Source organism: Sprattus sprattus (assembly GCF_963457725.1).
Source record: "Sprattus sprattus genome assembly, chromosome: 1".
Taxonomy (NCBI): domain Eukaryota; kingdom Metazoa; phylum Chordata; class Actinopteri; order Clupeiformes; family Clupeidae; genus Sprattus; species Sprattus sprattus.
In genome coordinates, this window is record NC_137920.1 from 67240200 (window position 1) to 67260517 (window position 20318).

Consider the following 20318-nt stretch of genomic DNA (forward strand, 5'->3'; position numbering starts at 1 on the left):
CTCTGAACTTGATTGCTTGGGTCAGAATGGGTCACAAATAGAATTCTCCGGCAGACTCATTTCTGGAATGTTGTCTTTCTTTGGCTTCTTGTCCCCATCTCATCTCACTCGCTCCCCATTGTAACTCTTCTTTGCCTGCTCTCCCCTCCGCAGTGAGAGAACAGGCTTGGGCAGAAGGGCCTCCTTTTTTAATTGGAAACATCTGGGAAGTAGGGGATTTGACTGGTAGGGTGCTGTTGAAATGGGGTATTATGGGATTTCCACCATGTGGAGGCAAAGAAGAGACACTGGCTTGCAGGGAAGGGGAGAACAAGGTACACAACCTGTCCTCCCATGACCTTTGTAAACACAACGTTTCAGGTTAGTTTGCTAGTCATGAGATGTATAATTTTTTAAATGAGGTGGCCCCATTTTTTGATTTATCTATTTCAATTTGTGAATGTACGAGTGTAAAATAGTTTGTTTTGCGTGACATTTTGTTGCTTTGTAAGTTATTTTATGAATTACTGCAGAGGAAGTACAGCAAACAATAAGTAAAACCAGCTCCTTTTAACAAGCTATTGGGAGGGTGTTTCAGAGGGTATTACCTGAACACACACACACACACACACACACACACACACACGTGCACATTCATTCACTCACCCTCACACACACAAACACAGACACACACACACACACACACACACACACACACACACACAGCCTTATTAAACTCACAGTCACATCCCGCTGGCTCTATTCAGCTTTCTCACTCCATTGTCCGTCTGCCTGCCTTTCACTGGCTGACCCCTCCCTCCTTCTCTCCTTCCTCTCCTCTCCTCTCCTCTCTCTCCTTTCTCCATCCTCAGCACCAGGCAACAGCCTGACTCATTGTGGTCTGTAAGCGGGGACTATTTGCCTGGCCCTTTCTTTCAGCCGGTCCCCTCTGTACTGTGAGCAGGGAGGCCCTGTGTACAGCTGGACCTCGCCATTCACACTCATGTCATTGTGCCCCCACACCTGAGAGAGACCCTCCACCTCTCCCCTCCTCTCCTCTATTCTGGCTGCTCCCCTCCCCTCCCCTCCCCTGCTCTGCCGACACAGACCCATGTTGTGTCTTTGTGTGGCCCCCATCACCCCCCCCAACCCCAAACCCTGTATTCGCCCAGGAAACTGAAATTCAACCTGAGCTTACCGGGAGTTTGTGTGATTGTGTTGTTTGTTATTGACGCCATCTTGTATCTACAGTGTGCCTCGCCATGCAGGCTGAAAACTCACAATAACAACGCTACCGACAGCTCCGCTCTTCAAGCTCGAACGTCTGCTAATCCGATTAGTGCTGGCACCGAATATCTTGTCACGGGGGAGACTTTAGGCAGCTGCCTGCTTGGTCTCTGTCTTATCTCAAAACGCAGTGAGAACAGCATACCTGAGGCCCGTGCACGTCACGTCGCCACAATGTGTTCCATTAACAGACAGCCGTTTGGCTTGTGCCCTGTCTGCCTAAAAGCCCTCCTGCAGGATATTTGAATGTGTTGACAGGGAGTCTGCAGAGGAGCCTCATCGCCTGAAACCACTCTCCTCGAACCGAGTGATGGCTTGGGGAGGGGGACATGTAGTGAAAAACATCAGGGCTGGGTCTGTTCTCCCAAGGAGCAGCGTCCATAACGTCAGAGGGACATTGTTCAAATAGGGAGAAGCTGGGCTTTTTCTCCTGCGGTAAACAATGGAGAGGAGGAACAATGGGACGTACCACCACCATGATCTCCGAGGCCTGTATACAGTGTGTCACTGTGACCCTAATAGCCAGACAAAAGCAGTGGCCTGTAAGTGTGGTAGTCATAACATTAGTCCAACAAAGCAAGATCGGCTCCTGTTCCCCTCCCAGCTGAGCTCAATTAGATCTCCAGCTGTTTCTTATCCACGCCACAGAACTCCCACATCTTCACCAATGTCAATAAAACAGAGGGCCTTGAAACAAACAGACGCTCCATCTTTTCTCTCACCCCTGTGTGTCTGTGGCAGCCATGCTCTATAGGCAGTAACACAGGATTTATAGCGTACTCAATTAACCAGGGTATAAAGCGTGAGAAGGAATAGGAAGGTAGTTTTGGTGTTCAGAAAAAGGGTGGTACATCAGGTCTATACTGTTTAGGGAACGTCCCATACGTAAGCTGTCAATGGCAGAGCACACTTGGTACCACCCATGTAGACTCCATAATAACAATGTGAATTACAGGAAACAACCCTTCCAAAAGAGGCTGCTTCCAAGAATTTTACACTGCAATATACCAGGCATTGTGGTCACCTCTCCTACTTGGCCTAGGCAAATGTAAAGGGGATTTTTTTTAGAGGTAAGCCAGGCCTACTTTCTCCCCAGTAATGTGGAAAGCATCTGGAAACACACCACTCCAAGCCTATTCTAAGCTCTATTGCCTCCTGTTAATGACGATATAGGCTGCTGTTCATCGATTCCTTTGGTAAGGACACACTAAAAAGATCTCTTCTTTGAAACATCACTCAGCCTTACTTCCAGCTTCACTTGAGTCACTGTCTTTTACTCTTTTTTCAGATTTTTTTTGTTAAAGTCTGTGTCTTTTAGAGAGGTGTCTCTGGCATTTGTGAGCCTCAGGAGAGAAAGGTTTGTGACGTGTAAAGCTCTGTGATGGGCTGGCAGCATTGTGCGCCCTGCTCTTTGAAATGGGCTGATCTCCCGCATCACCTGGATGGTCCCTTATGGAACGCACCTGAGATCAAAGCCATGCACCAGGGGTCCCGGTAGACCACCTCCCTGACCCCACCCCCACACCACCACCACCACCACCACCACCACCACTACCACACACGCTCAACCCACACAAACAAACACACATACGCTCACAGTTATACACACACACAAAACAAAGCAAAAAAAAATAACAGAAAAACCTGCCACATGGCCAAACCAGTTGGTATCTCACAAACATGTGGACATGCTTAGGACTTATCTCACACTTAGACGTATAGATGAAAAGACATTCTCCCACTAGCTAGAGATTAGTCCCCTGTGACCCCACGGATCTAGCCCATCTTTGAGGGCTATGAACTGGCACAAATCCCCCCCCGAGGAGGGCCTTCCTTTTCTCCCGTAGACACTCTTTCACATGGGGAGGCAAAGTTTGCTCTTTCCCATAGAGGGTCAACATCAAACATGCAAATCCTTCAAAGCCACCACTGTGAGGACAGGACAGAGCCTCCATCAGAAGACAGCCCAGACAGCCCAAATCCACACATGCTTTCAATGCATTCACTCACAATCTCACACACACACACACACTCACACACACTCTCACACACACTCACACAAACTCACACCAAAGCAAATCCACACACTCGCATGCATAGACACATTCACACACACACACACACACATGCACACACAAACACATAAACAAACACATTTACAAGCGTATGCAAACAGACATAAACCACATAGACACATAAATCCATGCACACACAGACAGAGTTAAACACATGATGTTCTTATGCAGGCACAGGCTTTTTGTGTGCCCTCGTCACAGTGCCACAGCACTTAATGAAAACTGCATGACTTTAATTGAAGGTACATCAGCATGATGTTAAACCATTCCATTAAAATGTCCGACTTAATTTCTGGGTAATTTTCTATTTATCACATTCAGCTGCTAACAAATGCAAAGCCAATTGACTCTTGTAATTATCCCCAGTGGTTTACTCATATCTTAAGACTCTACATTAATTTTTCATCATCTTCCCCTTTTGGCTCAACCCCCTTGAAGAACTTAATTAATGTTTTATTTACACTTGTATATCTTATAAAGTCTCATGTGGAATAGTCAGTTCCTCACATGCACTTGAAGGTATTCTGGAATACACTTAGGATGCCTTCCTGCCAGGAAATAATATTAATGCATTCGATTTATTAATGACTGCTTGCCTAGTGAAAGAAAGATTCTTGTATATGCTGGATGGGAAGAAATATTACTAATATTCTAGAAATATGAAGTTAACATTTGGAACATTTGCAGTTAATATGGGGAATAAACTTAATTTTCGTTTAGCAGCATAGCTTCATTGTCTGTGCAAGTGCCATATCATGGGACCATTGAACAGCTGGTGGTAAAAAAAAAAAAGTCAGGTAAAACCAGGTCAATGAATATTGCGTTTACCCTTATAGAAGGAGGAATTGTTTTCTTATCTGGCTTTGGAATCTCAAAGCACGGTGTCGAAGCGACGCCCTCCCTGACATTAGCCAGTGAAGGTCAGCTGAGCCGCGGCCTATGGCGCAAACCTACAGTAAATCAAACACTTCGCTGCTGTTAGTATAGCACTAGGAAAAGCCTGCCTGCTTCTCATCAGCTCCCATGACAGCGCGCTTAACAAAAGGGGCCCTTGTCTGCAACCACTGCGGTTGCCAGAGTGATGGATGGGGTGAATGGCGACTGGAAAGAGGGTTTGAGTGCAGCCCTCCGGTGGCAGAAACATCAGCCGCCTCAGCTCTGCACAAAGGAAGGGCTAGTCAGTCGCATATACAGTCACAGCGTATCATGTTTATTACATGGGGTGGTGTGTGTGTGTGTGATGGAACTCCAAGGGCCCCCGTGCCACTACGCTGTGGCTCCGCGTCCCAGGAGACACTCCTCAGGGCCACTTTTGGGCCCCGTTGGCGACCAACGCCTCTGTGATCTCCCTGGCGCCGTGCCAGCGCCTGCCTGCCGAGGGTGTGTCAAGGCTGGCACTCTTCAGAAGCGCTGTCCTCTCTCTTTCGATCTCCCTCTCTAACACGCTCTCTCTCTCCTTCTATCTCTCGCCCAGACCCTTAACAAGCCGACAACAAAGCCCACGATCTACATCCCATCGCACCCTTTTATCGCGCCCATCAGACAGAATGTACTGGCGTGGGGGCGGAGGCGCACCCGTGGTGAACGAGTGCGCGAGCGGCTTCACCAGCACCCACCCACCCACTCCACCACACACTCACCCACCCAAACCCCCCCCACCCCGACCCCATGCTGCGGGGGCCCGATGCCCTCAAAGAGAATAGCAGAGTGATCACAGGTGCACTTTGGCGCTAATGAGGCCGAGGCTCTTCCTCTCTTCTCCCTCCGCTCAGCCCTTCGCCTGCTCAGGCCGCCGTGGCTGTCTGTCGGCTAATGAGAGACCCTGAACTCGGTGGAATTTCATCTTTTTATCGTTTTTTTACGCTGGAAATCACTGAATGGGCCAGGATACTACGCCTGTGCACTGGGATCACTGCGGACAGGAAAAGGGTGTAATTTTTCATCGGATGAGGGCAGGCTAAAACCAGAGAGGAGGAGGAGACATTATGTGGGGCAAAGTGTGATGTGGTCACTTTCTACACTGCTGGAGGCATCATAAATCCTACTCCCGTATCGAGATATACTGGCCTTGGCTGTGGTGTGAGCTGGTCTGTGAAACAGCTTGCTGCTTATTTTATATACTCTTCTCCTTGAGTGCCTCTTGGTATCAATCCCAGTAGCCCAAGGTGAAAGCAATTAAACAAATATGAGCGCCTGGTGCAGCTCGCATGCACCGCCCACACAGCCATCCGCCTTCCCCTGGAGCTCTCACCATAGTCTCGGGCAGCACATGCCGATACGACAGCGATGAGGCCCCATCTGTTTTCACAACAAACCGTCCATGTTTCTCATTGAAACAGAGCTTCCAAACCCAAACCCACCCACCCTCCCCCCACCCCCGTACCTCTGCGCCACCCTCAAGGCACAGGCACGGCAATAACATTGTCTCGTGTTTGTTTTCCAGAAACAAACCAAGAATTAGAGCTCAGCCACCTCTCCTGTCAAATCTAGATTCTCTTACAGGACTGATTCTCCTGAATGAAAACGCCAGTTCTGTTCTGATCTTCAAGCTACTATAACCCATATTTTTTGAATGCTCAAACTGAACTGTCCTCATAATCTGACAGCCATCACGATAACAGATGCTCTTAGTTAAGAAAAATGTCTTTGAAATGCTCTAGGACTCTGTAATTTATTACTTCAATTTCAGCACAGTTCGTATTTACAAATAGGAGAGATCTAAACAGATGGGATCCTTTCTTGAAGTGTTGCTAAATCATACTGACGCTAACAGCACCGTTAAGGCCTTGCAGACCTTAAATGACTGCCGTGCTTTGGCCTTGACTCTGTGACTGTGTCACGTCACTGGGCCTGGAGTAGTCCAGAGGGAACAGGGGCTGGAGGTTAAAGTCTGGATCCAAGGGGTGGCTTCACACTGACACGGGACACAGCTGCAAACAATGAGCACGTCTTTCACTGCCTGGCGTAAAGGACAGCCGCAGCTGGGTGAGAGTCACTCCTCCCGTTGACACCTGTTGCCAAGCCCATTTGTCAACCGGCATGTCAGGGACTGGACGAGGGTTCCTGCGAGAGTCAGGAAGTGGACGGTGGGGTGGGACCACACACCATGACTGACAAGCGCATGCCTTGTTTTCTGTTCACCATCCCTCAGACACCTGTGCCCACAACAAATCCTGCTCTTCCTCTTAACCTGTCATAGCATGTAGTTTATCCCCCCAAGTGCGGGTCCTTTTGAAAAGAGGGGGATATAAAACTGTGAGGGGTCCCCTGACCTCTACAGCGGGAGCACTAGCTGAGCAGTTTCTTTCTGGACGTTTTCCCTCCCTTGGCAGCTCTCCAGTTACACTCACATACCTCACATTTAGTTCTGTACAGGAGCATACATTCTGGTAGATCTTTCAATTGTGAGACCACCTCGGAACGAGCTGACTTTGTAGTAAACAAAATGATGTAGTCTTTCTCTGTTTTGGTAAGGATTATAGTAGTACAAAAGCCTATCTATATGTATTGCAAAAGTCATTACATAACGATCAATAGCTACACTTGAGGTGGTGGTGATGTGGTCCTTGGGTCCTGTGTCTTGTTCATTCAGTTAGTGCTTGTTTTACTTGGAGGTGGGGCGGGGAATGGAAAAGAAAGTAAGGCCATATTCTGGTCTTGCATTCCTGCTCTAAAGATAGAAGCTCAACAACATTTACTAGGGTAATTGCTTTAGGCTGCTAGCCTGCATATTCCGCACCAGGGCATAGGGCGTTCATTTTTTTTGCGTAGTGTTGAAGGGGGCTTGATTCACCTCTGGCCAAAATGGGTTATCACCCCAAAAGATCTGCGAACACACTTGTGACCACTTTGATTTTACCGCTGATCTTTTAACAGCACCTCATAACCAGGCATAGGAGGAGGACGCCTTGATACTTAAATGTCTCTTTGAAACATTGAGTTCAAAGTTAAAGACCAATTGCCTTGATCTGTGAACTAAGACGGCCTAAAGAAAAGGCCACTGTTAGTTCTCATCAACAATCAACAGGCAATTCTTTGTAGGTAATTCACTTCTCTATATATAATATATATCTACACATATCCAAGCATTCTTTTCTTTGACAGAGGAGTATTTGCAAAACATAAAAGCAACATATCTTTATCAAGACATCTATTGATCTTTCACCCAGTGTATAATTTTCCCTTAGGGGGGAAGGGGGTGAAGCTGTCATACACTAACTTCACTGAGTTCAGTGGTCAGGAACTGTGAAAACTCTTGACATATCCTCGAAGCAATATTTTACAAATTAGGGGTAAAGTCAAATACAAGTCACACGACTAATGAATGTGTTAAAATGGGCGTCACTGGCATGTCCATGTGAAATGTAATGATTTGGTTGGATGATTCATTTATATGCCCAAAGATGTGCAGAAATCCTTTGTTTTGTGAGAAGCAGCCCACGGTGGGCACCCTGTCAAGGGGGCGATTGTGTGAAGTCTCGCCAATTCATTTAGGGCCCGTCAATCCCAGTGTCAACTACACTTTCTGTCGAGCTCAATTGGAAACAGGCCAAAGGTCCGGATGGAAGAAAACACTGAGAACGGGAAGAGCAGAGAATGGCAGGCATTTCTCTAGAGGCCAGCATCTCTGTATCTTCAGCCTTTCTTGCGAGTCTTCAGAGCCGTTTGCTATGTGTGATTCAATCTGCTTCTGCTGAGGGAGACTCGAGAATAGCTACCTTTGCATAACAGTAGCCTTAAAAGTCATACTCCTGGTACATTTTAGGATTATTACAATTTTGGAGATAGAAAATAAACAGTTATATCCCAAATGTAATCATTTTTGGCTTTTGTGGGCTTTGTTTACCTGTCTATACAGAGCAAGATGGCTTTGTTTTAGCAGACTGGTGTCTCTCTGGTGCCATTGTGCTGTACCTTCTGGTGAAGTCATGATGCCAGTCTGTTTTTCCCCTCTCGATAATTACATGCCTCAGTTCCCCTGTGTGCTTGGTGCTTGTTAGTTTATCTCTGCCTGTCAATATTACAGTTCCTGCCGTCAGCTGGGAGAGCAGATGCCAGCCGGTTGGGGGTGGAGGGCACCTGCTGTGCCAGTGCTCCTCCAGCCCAGCAGGGGGAAGTGCTGAGTCATGTCCCTCCCCATTAGACCTATTCTGGCCTTTTCCTATTTGTTTACTATTTCAGTGCTGCTGGTCCTCCCCCACTTTCCTTGCATAATTGTGCCTGTGTGAGGTAGAATGAAGGTGCCAAGGATGCTACTCCGCTACACCGCCCACTATTGCTTTTGGAGAAGGTGTGTGTGGATATGCTTAAATGAGGCAGCCTTGGGATGGTGACTGACTGTGAGAGCTCAAGAGGCATGAATATTTCAGAAGCTGATTATCATGTGTGCTCAGAAGGGAGTCAACTTGTATCAATAAGGCAACAACGCTTAGTCTCATTTGGAGCGAGTCATGCTGTGAATGCCCTTGTGTTTTGCTGGCGCATTCCCCTGAATCTAAAAACAGTACCCTTTAGGGGGCATTATGGTTATATGACACGGCATAGTCGTTTAAAGCTGTACAAACAGGAAGTCAAGAACAAAATCAAGATCAACTCAAAGACACAAGTTGAGGAACTCTGCCATCATTATTTTGGTGCGTCTTCTTGCGGAAAACACTACAAACTAGTTCCTCTGCTACTAATAGCTTCTGAAACATTAACTGATTCTTTGAAGGGGAAGCACAGGATATGGATCAGTTCTCCTGTTTTGGCGGACATCCGTATTCTTGGCATGATTCAATCTGGAAAGGCCAAATATGACAATTAACCGCCTCTCTCTCAACACTGAAATGCATCTTTGATAAACCACAGAGGGCGATTTCATGCACACCAGGGCTAAATCTAGAGAGAAGCAGCTGCAGGGATTTTATGACAGTAATCTATCTATGAATCAGTCGCTCTATGCTGACATCACATCAAGATGAATATGTCATTTAGGATGCATTAAAACACATTGAAATACATACGTCACTTCCCCTCTATGACATCTGAGCATTTATTGAAAGATTCAATAAGAGAAAAATACATCTTCTTGTTCCCTCTTTTTATGTCATATGCTCTCTGGAAATTCCATAAAACGCATATCCACCATTTAATTCTATAACAATGATGTAAATAATCCAGCCTGAGCATGGCATAGAGAAGAAGGTTAAAAAAAATATTATTGACTAGTATCCACTGATTGTCCTCATCCAGTGAGACAGAAAAAGACGTGGCCTGTGTTTTGATGAATGTGTGGGAATGAGCCGGCTTTAATTAGGGTGTTTAATGATAGGAAATGAGATGGCGGCCAGGGAGGTTACGGACCGTTTAACAAGCCACAGTAAAGGTGTGCTGCTGGGGGTGGGGAGGGCTCCAGTCATTCTGTGAGGCACGCACCCACGCTTAAACAGGGCCGTGTGCCAGGGCTGAGTTCCAGAGAGTTCTATGGTCAAAATGGAGGCCAATTTAAAATGATCAGCTTCGAAAGGCAGCATTAGATGTGCACTCGGGGGAGAGGTTAGCTAGCGAGCTGACAGCCAGTAACAATGTGCTCAGCAATCAAAAGTCCATTCGCTGCCACTGCAATCCCCGGCTCCCGGGTGCCCAGGACATACATTAGGCTTAAATGAAAATCAATACAGGGGAAAATGCCAAAGTTACCAGGAACATTTTCTGACATCAGTGTTTATCTCATATCGAGAGGCAGCTGTTGTAGCCACCAGACAAGGAGAAAATTCAGACGGAAGAATATTCAGTCAAGTCTAACAGACGGGGCGGTGCCAAAACCTTCTTAACACTAAGTCATTCGTCAGTTATACCTTAAACTGTACCTTATCGACCTCAAACCGTACCTTATCGATTCGTCTTTATCTAAGTATACCTTCCGTAAAAGATACTTTCAGATGGTTTCCATCAAGTAGCCAACAGCTGGGTTTTTTAACTTTCTAATAATGATCCCCTGCACTCCAAGTCATGCCCATCATACTTATCTCATGCATGCGCTGAAAGAGAAACATGGATTCAGCCTTTTAAGGTATACGTGGGAAGGCTTTCTCTCTGGGGAACTCTGGTAACTTTAGTAAGATATGCCTTTAAAGAGACACCGCTATCAGGAAACTCAGCCCAGGACATTAATCTCAGCCACAAGGGAGTGAAAGGCTGGTGAGTGAGTGTTTAGTAAGCACAGGCCTACAGGGTGAGAGGTTAAATGCATCCAATATAAATACATCAGCCACCATGAGAGCCCCCCAACACAAACAGGTGCCAGACATAGACTGTGAGAGTGAGAGAGTGGGGGGTGGGTGAGAGAGAGTGAGTGAGAAAGAGAGGCCATAATGATAACAGTGAGGATTCGCTCTACATAGTTTCCCTTGGGTTAGGGTTAGGGTCGGGGATAAGCGAGGGGAGATCGCTCTTCTGCTCTGCACACTCTCAGTCACACATGATGCATTGTCACCCCTTTTCTAAGCCAGCGCTCACGATTCCATTAGCCTGGTAAACACGAGGCTTTTTGCCCCACTGATATGGACTGGTGTGGGCATTCAGGGGGTTCGGAGAGAAACCCATGTGGCCACGTGTAGGGGAAGAGTGGACGAGCCTGCCCAACACAATTACACAGTGTCCCAGGGCCGTGTTCAATAACAAGGGCCTCCTTCAGGGCCCGCTGTCAGGAGTGACAGCAGAGATATGAAACCTGGGAGACAGCTGGGGGAATCTGATGACACTCGAAATTGCTCTCTGCTCTTAAGGCAGCCAGAAGAAAACACATTCACCTTCCGCCATGATTAAATCACGTGCAGAAATGGCGTCCTCCCTTTCCATAAGCAGAGCTGAAATGTCACAGACGAATGGCCATCTACAGAAGGCTATTATGATTGATGAGGCTGAATTGGGCTTTGTGTTGTTTGGCGTACACCTCAGGTCCACTTCCCTCACCTACGGGGGCTGTGAGGCTGGATCTGCAATAATTTCCAGGTGCAACCAAAAAAAGGCCCCAGTTATGGCTGTCTGGATTTCAACTACAAGAAAGCAGTGTTCTCTGGAACAACAGCCTAGTGAATCAGGACAATTTGTTCTCTTTTTATTACCTGGCAAACCAAGATGTGTCAAGATGCTCCTAGAGTCTGGACATATTCATTGTGCCTGATATGTTACAGTGCATGGTTTTAATTTTCAGGAAAAAGAAAAGCTATGAGAAACCTAAGAGTTACTTTATTAGGCTACGATCATGATCTCAAAACTCTTATGGTCTTATCCTTAGATCCAACCAGCTACATTTCGGCTGTTTGTCATTATAGAGTAATCCCTTATGTTCTGACCACATGAAAATCGTCTGTATACTTCAGAATTTTACGTCCAAAAGAAACTATTTTTTTAATCATATGGTGAACAACATGGAGCCAGTCAATAAGACTGAAAATGTCTCTGTTGTGATACGTGCTTTCTGTTTCTAATTGGAATGGAAATGATAGCTGAGCACATTACTGTAACTTGATAGTAATCAATCCGTTTTGCTCTCCCTCCCTCCGTCTCTCTCTATCTATCTATCTCACTCCTTCTCAGTCCATGCACTAGGCTCCGAGTAGTTTATATAAATCAAAGACTTGTTTACTTTGGCCTTTTGTCATCACTATCTCCTTCTCAGTCTGGAACACAGGGTGATATGGAAACTGATTTACTTGTTTTGATAGTAGATCCAGAGGTAATTGAGGTGGGTAGGAGTTCCTAGCACTTGACCACCATATTGTTTTGTTCCTACATTTGGATATAACAGACATCCTCCCCAATGTTTGGACATGATGTTTTCCAAAATATTCACATTTGCTAGAATGAAAAAAAATCAGCCCAGCCTGCAGTGTGGTTAAGACCCCGCTCTTAAAATGTCCTATTTATATCTTTCTGTGGGCTGCTTTGTGTGGGATCAATAAAGACACAAGAATTCTATTATATATAGAAATCTGACATTGTAAATCTGATTGTAAAATACTGTCACTGGCATTCCAAAACAATTTGGCATTGTGCAGAACTTTGGTGATACACAATTTAGGTTCTGTGAATACTTAATTGAATATTAACCGTTCATAGCATCTGTATAGATAACATTCCATATGAACATGTAGGAATGTGAGTGAATATATCAAATACAAACATAAAGGACCCCAATACAGAGCAACAGCTGGGTTTTCTTTTTTTTTTTTTTAAATCTGTGGGCTAAATGCATGAATATGCATGTGCATCTGCACGTATCTGTAGCTACGCTCATGGAGCTATTGTGCTCACTAGATACGATCTGGTGGGGACATGTGATTGTGCTGGTTGAGAGCTAGTGGTGTCAGTAGCTTGGCAATGTGCCCAGAGAGAGCGTAGGCTTCCTCTGGAGAACTACCCCGTTCACCTCTGCCCACGGGCACTGCCGCCGCCCGCTCTGCAACCAGAAGCCGCCTGGGACCTGGCCTGGCAATGGAGCCACTACAACTGTTTTGCCAGGACACCACAGTGATGGAGTAAGCCCCCTCAGTCCGCCCATTACAACCACAACTCACTCTGGCGTCACAGTGAAACCCAACCTTCCAAACAGTAAAACCCAACCTTTCAAACCAAGACTGACATCAACTTTTTTATTTTCAGAGGACAGAGAACTACCATAGGCATTAGTGCCATTTTGATTTCATGGTTTAGTTTAGTGGAACATTTAAGGGTTTGAGACTGTACCCACTTTTTTCCTAGTGGTTTGTGCAATGAGTATTCTTCTGTTTGAATAGGGCTGATGGCAGTCCGCAAGGCAATTTACAAGATTTCTTTGTATATTTGAATGTAAAAAAAAAAAAAGAATGAACTGATCTTACATCAAATCCTCAACTTCAATGTGAAAATAAAATCCCTATTGTTCTTCATGTGTGTGACCTAGGACTAGATGCAAGCTAACGCAAAAATATATATCAATAAATGGTTCGATTCTAAGATAGGCCAAAACTAAAAAAGGTGAATCACAAAATACCTCCAGACAATAAGTGTCACAAGGGAGGGTTTGCCCTTTGGAGTGGAAGGGGTATAGATGGGGGAAAAACATTCTGAAATTATTGGTTGACATGTGCTTTGTCAAATGATGAAACATTGCCATTTCTGCTACAATAGGTCTCAGCAAATGACTTCAGGCAAAGGCCTTAAATCATGACACATTCTTTGCATCAAATTACACAACCCTTTGAAATAGATCTCTTGCTCATAGGAGACAATGGGGCATGTGCTGGCCATATACCACACACTAGCCACACAATGGACAGCTCTTCGCCACTCACAATAAAACAGTCAAATATCACGAGACAGAAGGGCAATGACATAAACATTTCACATGCAGCTCTGCATGCATAGAATGGAATGAATCATATTTCTTTTCTGCCTTTCTGGCCATTCTGTACACCTGCAACCATCAACCCACACAACCAACAAACCAACCCCCCCCCCCTTCTCTTTTTCTTTCTTCCTCCTCTTCTATTTCTCTCTCTCTCTCTTTCTTTCTTCCTCTCTTCCCTCCTCTCTTATGTGGGTGTGTCAAAACAAAACAATTTTTTTTTGTCGTTTCTGAGTAGCCTGACGCTAATCAATAATGTTTACGCTGGCTACCGAAAACATGTGAAGTCCTCAGAGCCTCAGGGCCCCAGGATGGGAAGAAAGGATTGGGGAGGGAGGGAGGGAGGAAGGGAGGGAGGGAGGGGAGGTGGGGGAAGGGGGAGATTTGGGCGCTGAAGCATGTGAGTGCTGAAGGAGGAGGCTGGTTGCCTTGAAGACTGTGGAGGTTGTGGGGGTGGGGGTGGGTGGAGGAGGAGGAGGATGAGGCTGTGGGCACGGCCCACCATTGTGGTGTACGGTTTCTGTAACCGGAGCAGGGCGCCCGTCCGCGCGCAAAAACACCCACATCTGCGCGTCAACTTTTGAGTCGGGGGCCAGGTGTGCGCAGCTGTCTGCTGAGGGCAGCTCTGGGGGTGTGGGAGAGATTTGGGGCAAACGAGAAAAAAAAAAAAATAGGATTGGCGGGGCTGATTCAGCGGGAGATTTTCAGAGAGGACAGTATCTGAGAGCTTTTCAAATCCCCCTCTCGCGTCGCCGGGATTCGTGCCAGGGCTGAGATCCTGGCCCAAGAGAGTGCCATGTGCCCCACAGATGGGGCCCCTCAGATATGATTGGACTCTTACTGCCTGTCTAATATTCCACATTAAAAATACAGTCACGCCGCATAAAATAATGTGAATAATGCTGAGGCACTACAATGGGTCACACAACCTGTAGACTCTAGAGCTTTAATCAATACACTGGATGGTGACTTAGCCAACAATGCTGGAGTATATCTTAGTGAATGCGCCTTCTGTCACCACAAAGCAATTATATTTCAACAGCTTGTATTTTGTTTACAGTGTACTGTGAGTATTATTTTCTGAACACATGCACTATTGTCACTGCAAACACAATTTGTAAATAATTTTTTCAAAATGACCAAACACCCAAGGATCTCATTTTTGCATGTCCCTCAATGTCCATTATGTAGAGCTGTTTTTTTGTGGTTGTGAAAGAAAGAGGTCCCTGGCATCATTCCATAATAGCTAAATTCTTCCCCCCCTTTCTCCCCACCGCAGTTGGATGACTGTTTCTCATTCTCTTGCCCAATTACCACAGTCTGCAGTTCTGACTTTAATAAGGTGCCTTCTACTTCACCGCAGCAAAGAAGGTAAAACCTTGACATGACTGCCAAACAAATTAGGACATGAACTGCTTTTTTTCCTGCTATAGAAAGTATTTCTTCTTGTATTTATGGCAATAAACATCCGTCAGACAGCCCAACCCAAAACATCCAAACATGACTCTTAGTGGCAAGGGCAGCTTGGCCCGCTTGAAGTGCCAGCATATCTCATGCAACATTGTTTTTATCATATAGATGTGACTGCTATAATTTCTTGACAGTAGCCCCTCTATTGGACACAGCTCAGGGTCTGGAGTTGTAATAAGCAATGGGGGCAGGGCAGAGCAGAGCAAAATCACAGCTCACCACTGCAGCACTGATAAGAGCCTGCTCAAGGAGATAAGATCTGGGCCTTCATCCTTACAGGAGGCCCGTCTGCGCGTCTCAGACAGACACACCTCGGATTACCTCCGACCAATCATCCCCCTTTCAGAGCGGCGCTGGTGCTTAAGGGACCCCTGGCTTTTGTTTTGGTTCGCCCTTAAGCAGGCGACTTCAAGGCTGAGCCTCGGACGGCCGTCGTCTAGCCCCTGTCTCCCCGCATCACCGTTCAGCGGGTTAAGCACAGCAAGGCTCGGGCCTAACAAGGTGCTTCTGCTGCTGTGATCAAGCGGGCCCCGGAATGAGCTGTGTCATGGCCAGCCAGCGCTTTAAAACCAAAAGGGGAAATTATAACTTCCTAATTATCCTGGAAGGTGGCTAAAACAAAAAACAGGGTCAGGTGCTTATAGCCATGACCCCTTCTCTGGCTGATTCCTAGGTGAGAAATTCCAAAGTAATTTTAGAAGCACATTTGAGATGAATGTAATTAAGCCAAGACTTGCGTGTGCAACAAGAAATGCATCCCTCTGCAACACAAATGAATTTGATGCAGCTCAAATGGGGGTGGGTTTGAACTGAGCCAAACGGACATGTTGTGCTCATACAGCGATTTGGGCACTTCCACGAGAGCAAACAGTATGGTTGTGCCCGACACGCATGGCTCTCCCTTGGCCTAATGCAGAAATGCTGCGTAGACAAAGCGTCCCAGCTGCTCTCTGTGAACAGCCACCAGGAAAATCCCCCAATTTGCACAGTTGTCGGCCCCAGACTGTGGAAAGCACAGAGAAAGGTACAGCATGATGATACTATCAGAAATGTTCCCACATTATGCAACCCAGCTACTACAATGACTTTTTGTCTCTCCAAAACTCACGACAAGCTGAAACAGAAATTTAATTTTTGCTCTGAACACATCATGGTTCAAGATATTGGTGACAAGCCTGATCTTTGGTACTTCACTGCTATCTCAGGGGAGAGGGACCAGTTAAGTCTTTAACATCGAAAGCCCATTAAGAATCGCCCTTCTGCTGCCCCCTGTTGACATCACCACTTGAATTAAATCTGTTTTTTACCACACGGTCGGTCAGTACGGTTTTCCATCAGTGGGGAAAGAACAAGCTGAAACTTGTAAAAGACGTTGCCAGATTTTTATACTGTCATATGGTACAAGCAGAATACTCAATTAATATGCTAGAACACATGCTCTGTGCCAAGATATACTGAAAATGTTGCATATGAATCCAGCACCCCAATGACCACTAGCAGGTGGCTAAAAAATAGATTAAGTTCCTTTATTTTAACCCACAATAAACGTAGCCCACCTTTCAGAAACTAAGTTATGCACTTGTCTGTCCTTGCCAAAAAAAGTCTATAATGCAAAGCAATCTTTATTTTGGTGGTTGAGAGGAAAGTTCTGCTATGAGTTCTCTCATGGGAGGAACAGCACCCTAATTGTGTTGTCCTCAGTGGAGGTCAAAGGCTGCTTTCGGAGGCAGGAAGTCTCCAGCAAAACCCCTTTGTCACTGAGCCAGACTGGCTCTCCTATGAACTTGAACTCATATGCATAATGATGGTGGGATGGAGCCAGTGGACTTTATTATGCCAGGGCAGCGGAAGCCTAATCTTGCTTCCATCAGATGTATTATTGGAGGTCTCTCTCTCTCTCTGCCTCCTCAGCCGCATGCCATTTCTGTCACCCTTGCATTCATACTGCAAGGCATTCGTTTGGCAAGAATGTCTCCAGTCTCCCTCCTCTCAGTTTCTTTCTCTCTCTCTCTCTCTGTCTCCCTCTCTCTTTGTGTCTTTCTCTCTGTCTGTCTGTCTGTCTGTCTGCCTGCCTCGCTATCTCTATCACACATTCAAACTCTGGCTATTACCTAAGGACACAAGGACTTCACTTCTCCCCTCCATTCATTTAAAATCTCAGTTATGTGATTTCATTGTCTCCTTTAAGATACCACCATTTTAGGTGTAGGATGGTTTCTTATATAAACGCACAGATAATAGCTAGGTTACATCATCTCCATGAGGGTATTATCTGAGTGGATGGCCCAGTCTCCAAATAGTCAATAATCCTAAAACAGACAGCTCCGTCTGTGAGGAGGGGATGGGGGTTGGGGTGTAGGTCGACAGGAGGGGACAGGGGACCTAATTTAGAGGAGGGGGACTGAGGGGAGGGGCTCCGCACAGGCTTACAGATATCATCACGTGGAAAAAACTCTCAGCAAATCAATACAGCAGGTTGATGGGGATGTGAAGTCTAGAAGATAAACATCACATAGTCAAGACAAGGACAACAAGGACAACTGGACAACTGGGGTCAATGATATGGAGGATAAAGATATAAAATGTCCTGGAGGAATTATTGGGATGTTTCCTAAAATGTTTGCCAAAAAAGTGACAACTGTTGTTATTCTCATGTGCAAAGGGTTAAGATTATTTCGAAATACGTTGTAGTTTATCTAACATTCAAGCGCAAGAGCCAGACTTTTTAAAAAAATAATATCAAGGGCCTACAACAGAGCTTGTCCAGTCCTGTACAAGATATTGAGATATGAGGAAAGTCTCAAGACAGAGACAGGTAGAAGCAAAGCAGGTCTTGATAAAAAAAAAAATATCCTTGGACTACAGCGTGCTGATGGTGGTGCAATGTCGTTAATTTCAGTTAAAACTTCGGATCAGTTGGTATAGGACTCATTGTTTCTCAACGCTCAGCTTTAATCAGCGTTCTGGGCTGGGTTTCCCAATAACGGTGTCTCTTTGCGTTCTGACTTGAATACTTGAGACTTGAATACCTTACTAAAGCAGTACTTTTCTACATGTGTTTCCCAAAGTGTACAAATAAGAGAAACCTTCCTACGTATACCTTAAGAGGCTGAATCCATTTCTGGAATCAACTTTTGCCATTCATGTATATTTGAGCATGCGTGAGATGAGTATGATGGCCATGACTCAGTTGGAGCGCAGTTAATCAGAAAGCACATCAAGGCTTCCTATGCAAGTCAAGCTCCCAACTAAAACGATAGGCTAGGCTGCCAATAGAATAATTTTTGCAAGGAGTAAACGGCTGATTAGATAAACGGCTAATTAATTTATAGCCTACTTGTGTTTTTTATTTTATTTTAATTTAATAAAGCGCAAACTGTAATGCAACACATAGGCTACTTTGTCTTGCATCACTGTCAGTGCATACGTCCAGAAATCAACTCAACATTTGTATGCTCTAAAAATGAGTTTTATCTGAAAACTGTGTTTTAGGTATAACGTCAATTAACAGTGGTCCAGACCAACCTAACGAAGGTATCTCTTACAGAAGGTGTACTAAGGACGTTCTGGGAAACACCTTGATACGTTAAGGTAGGCTACAGCTTAAGGTAGCCTACATTTGCGAATGACGCAGTGTAATGAAGGCTTTTGAAAACCTTGCCTTCTTCGTTAATGTTCTGAAAGATCACATCAGTTTCCATTGACAATATGGTAAAAAAAAAAAAATACCACATGCAACTGAAAAGGGCAAAGGTATGAAAGATGCGCTTCGTCCCCTGTCCCTGTTTTTTGCTGTGTTTAAATAACCTTTCAAAATTCACTCATGCAAATCTCAGAAGAGGGCATAATTAAGAGTTTAGAGATCTTTCATGCAGTATTCAGCGGGAAAATACCACAACACCATACACGAACCTGGGTAGAACGCCAGCATCCCGCAGCCAAAGTGTCAGCGCAACACAGCACCGTTCTTTCGGAAGTTTCTCACTTGAATACAATTTATCGAAAGTGCATTTTACTTACCATAAAAAGTGACGAAAGAGATCAACACTACAAGCAACAGCGTATCTTTCCGGCAAGCCATGCTTTCCGTAGCGTACCAGTCACTGGAATGAAGTGTTCCTACTCAGCGCACAGGGACGCAACTAGACAGACTTTACTTCAGTCAGTGGGTGTGGGTGGGAGAGAGACGTGGACGGGGGGAGAGAGACGTGGACGGGGGGAGAGGGGGAGTAGAACTGCTAGAGTGGTCTACCGCTATTGTACTGTTTCCACGAGGAAAGAGGAGGAGGAGAGTGGTGAATTTACAATTATCGCTCCCCTCCCTCTTTTGCCCAGTCTGTACCCCCCATCATGCCTCCAAAATATCCGGAAAAGGCAATGGCTGAGAGGAGCTGATGAAATTCATTGTGTTTCTGTGGTGGTCATGCTTCAGTTGGCCTACCTCCTTCCTCCACTGACGGACAATACATATTTTTCCACATAAACAAATAGAAATGGCGTTTACGGATTATAGCATGATTATGAGTTTAAGATTATGCTTATAGGTTTATAGGATGATTATGACCGACTAGAGGGTGTAGATTGTATTAAAAGATTGGACCAAGCCATCCACTAAACCAGAATAAAATAGATTAAGAGATAAACAAGCAAATAAGTAAAGCATTTGTGGTGTGTTGCTGCTGAGGATGCATGGGCTGTATAAATCCTGGATAGGGGCTTCTCCAAACAAGGGTCCGAGCTCACAGGTAGTTAACGACCTCTGCTGTTTTCTGCACTCTCCTGTCACCTTCGCTAACAGCTGCAGCAGAGCGCTGCCTGCCGGGCTCTGCCACTCCAGCTGTCTAACCAGGCCTGCTGCCATAGATCATTCCCTCTGCCTGGGATGCAAAATCGCGGGGAATATTAAGTTACTTCGGAGGGAGGGGAATGGCATTTTTCAAATTCAGCCTTTAAACTTTCCTCTCCAAAGTAAACCAGATATCAGTGGAGATTCTGTTTAAAAAGGCAAGCAGTCAGTGGTTGGCCTAAGTTGTTGTTAAAAATGCACGTTGGAACTGGGAAGGTCTGTTTTTGCTGCAACAGAATCATACTGTGAAGCTAATTTAACCCCTTGTTGTTTTAGTTATTTGTTCCCT

General features: G+C 45.5%; 1 protein-coding gene across 3 annotated transcripts in view; it reads right to left on the minus strand.

Annotated features, from left to right (window-relative positions):
• Positions 1-19335, minus strand: part of mcama (melanoma cell adhesion molecule a) — a 29743-nt gene extending 10408 nt beyond the window's left edge. For all 3 annotated transcript variants that reach the window (XM_080832314.1, XM_080832313.1, XM_080832315.1), the window contains exon 1: positions 19204-19335. In XM_080832314.1, the coding sequence (XP_080688440.1) occupies positions 19204-19264 (61 nt within the window). In that variant the 5' untranslated portion in view covers positions 19265-19335. The remainder of the gene's footprint in view (positions 1-19203) is intronic.
• Positions 19336-20318: the final 983 nt, after the last annotated feature.